This window comes from Rutidosis leptorrhynchoides, chromosome 9 (genome assembly GCF_046630445.1).
Source record: "Rutidosis leptorrhynchoides isolate AG116_Rl617_1_P2 chromosome 9, CSIRO_AGI_Rlap_v1, whole genome shotgun sequence".
Lineage (NCBI taxonomy): Eukaryota > Viridiplantae > Streptophyta > Magnoliopsida > Asterales > Asteraceae > Rutidosis > Rutidosis leptorrhynchoides.
In genome coordinates this window covers 256,352,492-256,358,878 of record NC_092341.1, presented here as the reverse complement: position 1 = coordinate 256,358,878, position 6,387 = coordinate 256,352,492, and the positions used below count along the sequence as shown (strand labels likewise).

Genomic DNA, 6,387 nt, shown 5'->3' with positions numbered 1-6,387 from the left:
TAAAAATTATTATATAAGTATTCTATGAACTTGCTTTATTTTATTCATATGTCGTATTATTATCTGAATCGTTATTATTGTTATAGGTTCGTGAATCCAAGGACGACGGTCATATTTTTAATAACTTGAAAACTTATTATTAATATACTTTTACTACTGTGAGTATATAGTCCCATTTTTAAACTCTACAAATATTTTGGGATGAGAATACATGCATTTTATGTTTTACGCCATAGACACAAGTACTTAAAATATATTCTACGTTGAGTTGTACCACTTTTCATATCTTCCCTAATAGCTTGGTAACTAATATTTACATGTTGTAAGAACATGTATACGCGAATCCTATTGATAGATCTATCGGGTTTGACAACCCCAACCGGGCTAGTCGCTCTAGTATCGTAAACGGTTGCATAGTACTTCGTTTTTACTACACTTGGTACAGTGTAGGGAGATTTCATAATAAAGGGAATATGCCACATTAATGGTTAAGTATGGTTACCGAAGCGCTCAACAACTTATAGAATACTTTTATACATTTGCGAATATACATATATTTATAACTATGAAATCTTGTGGTCTATATTTATATCGATGATAAACCTATATATCTCACCAACCTTTGTGTTGACTGTTTACGCATGTTTATTCTCAGGTCCTTAAGAAAGTCTTTCGCTGTTGCATTATCTGAGCAAGCTGTGCATGGAGTCTCATACTTTTATTTAAATAAAGTGTTGCATTCAATAAAACCTTTGTCATGTATTATATTCGACTGTTACGTCACGTGTGTAGTATTTGAAAACCGATGTATTTTGGGGATTATTTCTTAAATAATCGCCCACTTGTTTAAAACATGCATTATGTATAATAATGATGTGCTTTTTATGAAACAAATGCAATATTTTCTAAAACGTATCATATAGAGGTCAAATACCTCGTTATGGGACCAATGAGAACGTACTGCGTTTATAGTAATATGGACGGGTCGTTTCAATTGTATTGTTTCTAAAATGACCAATTTAAATTTCGAATAAAAGAACTGTATACATGTGAGTTCGTTCGTTCTGTCTTCATTAGCATCGCATACAACTACTTTACTAGTGAAACCAGATCATTTGCTCAACAAGTTCATAAAACAGATCGAGCTTATCATTACTATCTTTCTTCTTGCTTTCACACTTGCTTTCAGTTTGTTTCATTCTTACTAGACAACTAACAAGATCTTCATCTTCAAAACTTGATGAACGTTTTTTTTATTCTTTTGGTCTTTTGTACTTTTCAAGTGAATACCTACAATTAAGGCATCCTCATAAGTTAAAACACAGCATAAATAGTTAACTCAAAAACTTAGTTATTTTTTTTTTCAGTTCACAATACAAATCAAAACAACTAACAAAAGTTCATAATTAAACAAATGAACACAAGCAGAACACACATGTTAACATATTCACACAAAGTCAACAGGTTAACTCAAACATATACTTGCACAAGTTACCTCATTAACATTCACACAACTTAACAAGAATATACTACACAATTTTACATATCTACAAGTTATCCGATGTTAACACACGTGATTAAAAAAAAAAACTTGAACAACGCAAATAAATTAACACATTTTCGCACAACATTTAATAACCACTAAACTCAAACTAACTCATAATTCATCACCTGACCACTTTCAGGCTACACAACTTAACATGTTCAAACAATGTTAACTCGTAAACACATAAACACAATTGCACAATTCACCATGTTCAGACGTGCAAAAATCCCACACATTCAGACTACGCAAGTACACAATTTTTACATATGTACCTGTAAACTAATAAACACAATTACACAATATTAACATGTAAAATCATAAACCCAATGTAATAAACTCATAAACACATAGTACACTCATAAACCCATTAACACGATTACATGGGATATCTGATGTTAATCAATGTAACAAACACACAATTTAAGATACACTACTTAAAACGTACACAATGCACAAAATATCATTATAACATGTCATCAGATTTAACCATATGTAAAACCTTAAATGTTAATTTCATAAAGCTCTTTGTTTCCATAACACACTACATTTAACAACTAAACTAAAAACTTATAATACAGCAAATGAACACGTTCAGTAAACACAAATTAACATATGTACACAATGTTAACATGTTAACTCTTAGACACAATTACAAATCAACATTGTTATCCTTAATGGTATTAGCGCATTCAGACTGCACAAGTTAACAGATTCACACAAAGTTAACATGTAAATTCATAGTCATAAGTTATCCGCTCAACTTGTTCAAACTAAACATACTAACATATCCAGAAGTTGTTAACATGTAAACTAATAACTATAGGTTCACATCTCAACATGTTCAAACTTAACAATCTAACATATTCACCCGAAGTTAACATATGCCATGTACTCATGTTATTAGATTTACCCAAATTGACAACTGACACTAACCAACACCGCATTGGTAACCCGTGACCTCTCGTGCATACGTAAACAACATAACATGTTCGGAATGGACAAGTTAAAATCACAACATATATGTCAAAATCAGAAAATTTTTACTTGTTAGTACTCACCATCAATCTTAACAACTTAATAACATATTGAAAAATTAAAAAATGTTCATATCTAACAAATTAACATATGCAAACAAATTTAACAACTAAAATGACAATCATAAATAATCAACTGAACTACTTCAATCCAAACTAATTAACATATTCACTCAAATAAAAAACCAAAAAAATTTGCTTAAATAGCATACTAACCACTTTCAATTATAAATCACACAACAGATTAATATATATAATCAGCGAAGCGAATTTTCATACCTGAATCATTATGTTCACTTTCAGAGTTTTCCTCTGCAACATCAATGAACTCATCACTATTAACAAAAACCAACGTTATAACTAGAAAACCAAATGAAATTAATATAATGTTTATTAAAATTAACAAAAGAACATACCGTACCTCGGTTATTGATCGTTTGTATGAACAATCTTTGAATGCTTAAGATGAAGAAGTGCACGCTTAAAAAATTGGTTTGGAAGTTACAGGGTTTTTTTTTTCAAAATCGTTCCCATCCAAATCGATAATTAGGCTACAAATTAGGGATTTCAATTTTAATGGAAGTTTTATCGTGATTAATTTGAATCTGAAACCGCTACCCAGATTTTTCCCAACTGCTCCTACGATTGTGTTAAACTTATACACAAACTGAATGTTTCTACTTTTTTTAGTTTCCAGTAGTACCCTTTTTAGTGTAGATTTAATATTTTAAAAATGAAAAATATTACATTTAACCCCCGCCATTGATCTCATCAATCTAATGGTTTAAAATGGTTTTTCTGGTTCTCACTTTTTTCTTGATTCTCAAATTGAACCCACCTCTCTATATATATATATATATATATATATATATATATATATATATATATATATATATATATATACGTTTTTACGAGATTTTACAAGAAAATTCGAGAAAATCGGAGAAATTATTAGATTCAGCCAGAAAATCCGAGAAGTGAGCGAGAAAATTCGAAAAATGAGCGAGAAAATCCGAAAAATCATGGATTTGACCAAGTTTGACCCCGTTGACCAAGAAATATCGGGAGATGGACATCTCGTCTCGGCCACCTTTAAAAAACGAGATCTTGGGGAGAAATAAGGAAATTTACAACAGTGCTTATACCCCACAAATAATGTAGCTTTGCCCACACCTCCTTCTCGCATATTTGCAAGTGATCCACCGATTCGATATCATCATTGCATAAAGTGCATCTAACCAAGTCAAGATTAATGCCTTTTTTGTCAGCCTCTAATTGAATCAGTAATCTACCGTGTCTTGATTTCCATACAAAGATGTGTACTTTTCCAGGAATTAAATTTATTTCTCAAACATTCGAGTGATGCACCAGCATTTGTCAGTAGCTTTTTGTTGATGAGTGGAACCATTGAGCTTGTCTTGAGTTTGCACATATATCCAAAGTTCATTTCCAAGTATCTCAATTACCATCATTATCTCTGGCCGAAAGTAGCAGGTTATTCAGGTTTGTAAGTTCATTTCTGACTCTACCATTCATCTCAAGAACCCAACTCCAGTTCCATGTGATGTTGTTTGCACTCCTGTTAACACTCTGTCAATTATAGTTACTATTAAAGACAATATTCATCATAGAGAAAAGATTTGACTAGATATTATGTATCTCTTATGTAATAACCCATCCCACATAAGATATAAATTGAAAGTTTGAGCCACTTATAAGCCTAAGGTTGTGGCTAACGAATACCCCTACCATGGTTTTTAGTTGAAACCTGGAGATACCCTGTTAGTACACTGCTTTCGATATTGAGGGGTGATTGTCTCTCGAGTTGTGACAGGCACTCAGCTCGTGCATCTCTTGAGGCCAATTTGCGGGTCGTTTCATTTTGTATCAGAGCCATAGGCCTCTCGGGTGTGACGTACACTCGCTTCGTGCATCTCCCGGGGTATCCTCACGCGGTGTGACGTGCACAATGCTCATGCATCTCATGAGGTATGGATCATGGGTATTGATAATGTATCGGCATGATTAGAAAGAAATGTACTAATATGTTGAAACCAAGCTCAAGACGCTTTTTTGAAACCAAATAAGGAACGTTTAAGTCTACATACATGCTTCGGATGTTGCGAGCCAATGAAGTTAGGTGTTTATTTCATATGAACAGTTTCAGTACATTTAAAAATGCATTCTTTACATCAAGTTGATGTAACGGCCATTTGTTAAGAGTCGCAAGAGACTGAACAATACTCAAGGTGGAGGCTTTAACTACTCGACTAAATGTAACTAAATAATCCAAGCCCAGTATTTGAGTGAATCCTTGAGCGACAAGACGTGCCTTGAGACGATCAATAAAACCATCAGATAGATATTTAGTCCGAAGAACCCATTTAAAGCCTACGACATTTGTATGCTTAGGACGGGGAATAATTTCGCATGTATCATTAGCCTTTAAAGCAGGCATGTCGTCACACATTTCTTGGAACCTAGCGGGATCTTTAGATGCAGTTTTGAAACCTCTAGGCTCGGTAGATGTAATAAGAAAATGATGGAGTCATGTAGGAGAGAGAACATCAACATTAACCCAATGTCGTAGCATAAAGATGCATGCTTTTGCTCGGGTCATCATATGATGGCTTGAAGGTAGTGGACACACAGGAGTATGAATAGTGGGGGTGAAGGTGGTTCCAAAACCATAATATTAGGTACCAGAGTATTATCACATATAATGCACAAAGCAGGTGAGGGTGGATCTGTCGACGTTGTTTCTTCAACAGAAGATGTCGTAGAGATGGGCATGGAGAGTTCATCAAAAATCGAAAACACTAAAGAAGCAAGATCTACATGGTAGATTGCCTTGAAATAGAAACTGTCCTTCAAAATGTGCGTGGCGTGTAATAAAAAACACTACCAATAGTACTATCGATACAACATTATCCTTTGTATTGCGTGCTATAATCGATAAATGTACATGCTAAGCTGCGAGGAGCTAACTTATGTGGTGAATAATTGATGTGCAAAAAGTGTGTACAGATGTGCTTAGTTACAATTAACTTTTAAATTTATATTATCTACATTACTCTTCACTTTTAACACCCTAGCGAGCAACAAAACCCGATCAAGGTAGTATAACAATTAGTAAGTTAGGTATCATCCCATGAGATCACGAGTAGCAGATATAAGTTGTTCTTATTTATATTATTATTTTAAATGTTTAGTTATTATTATAGCTTGTCTTTGTTTTTGTTTTGATAAGACCATATAGAATATGAATTAATTTGAATTAAAATTAATTAAAAGAAAATAAAAAGAAACAAAAGCAATTAAATACAAGTGATTACCAGCACTTGATAAATTATAAGAGAATCATTATTAGATAATTTCATTACTCATATTAAGAAATAGCAAAACAATAATCGTAGATCAATTATCATCCCGAAAAAGGTTAAGCTAATTATCACATAAAACTCACAAAGTAGGATTTAAAGAATATGTTAACTAAGTGGGTGTTCAAAGTTAATATCCTAACTTACAGTATTCAAATAATCACATGATAAATGTCTTCTTGATCTTGTGGTGTGGACTAAGACAACATTCAACCAGACTAATTATAGATAAGCTGATAAACCTAATCAGCAATTCAAGTTACTAGCTGAAAATCAATCTTTTGACTAAGCTTTCATGTAATTGACAATTGAATTCAAATAAGCAAGGGATCTTCGATTAAACCTAACAATAGTGAATTTATTATATGAGCGTAATTAATGTTCATATTGATTCATTACTACAAATGTTCTTTAGCTAAACTTCATG

The 6,387-nt window shown here is 32.6% G+C and overlaps 1 protein-coding gene and 1 long non-coding RNA gene across 2 annotated transcripts; both read right to left on the bottom strand.

Moving 5' to 3' along the window:
* Positions 1-1,018: 1,018 nt before the first annotated feature.
* LOC139865702 (uncharacterized) lies at positions 1,019-3,230 on the bottom strand. The gene is made up of 3 exons (XR_011765077.1): positions 3,002-3,230; positions 2,860-2,915; positions 1,019-1,290 (listed from the first exon to the last, which is right to left on the bottom strand). It is a non-coding gene; the product is annotated as an uncharacterized lncRNA (long non-coding RNA).
* A 1,499-nt stretch (positions 3,231-4,729) lies between these two features.
* Positions 4,730-5,050, bottom strand: LOC139868707 (uncharacterized mitochondrial protein AtMg00820-like). The gene has a single exon (XM_071857042.1). It carries the CDS (start codon positions 5,048-5,050, stop codon positions 4,730-4,732), a length of 321 nt encoding a protein of 106 aa, XP_071713143.1.
* Between the last annotated feature and the right edge of the window lie 1,337 nt (positions 5,051-6,387).

Excerpts from the sequence above, each read along its gene's own strand:
- LOC139868707 (XM_071857042.1), bottom strand. The coding sequence starts at position 5,050 with ATGTGTGACGACATGCCTGCTTTAAAGGCTAATGATACATGCGAAATT.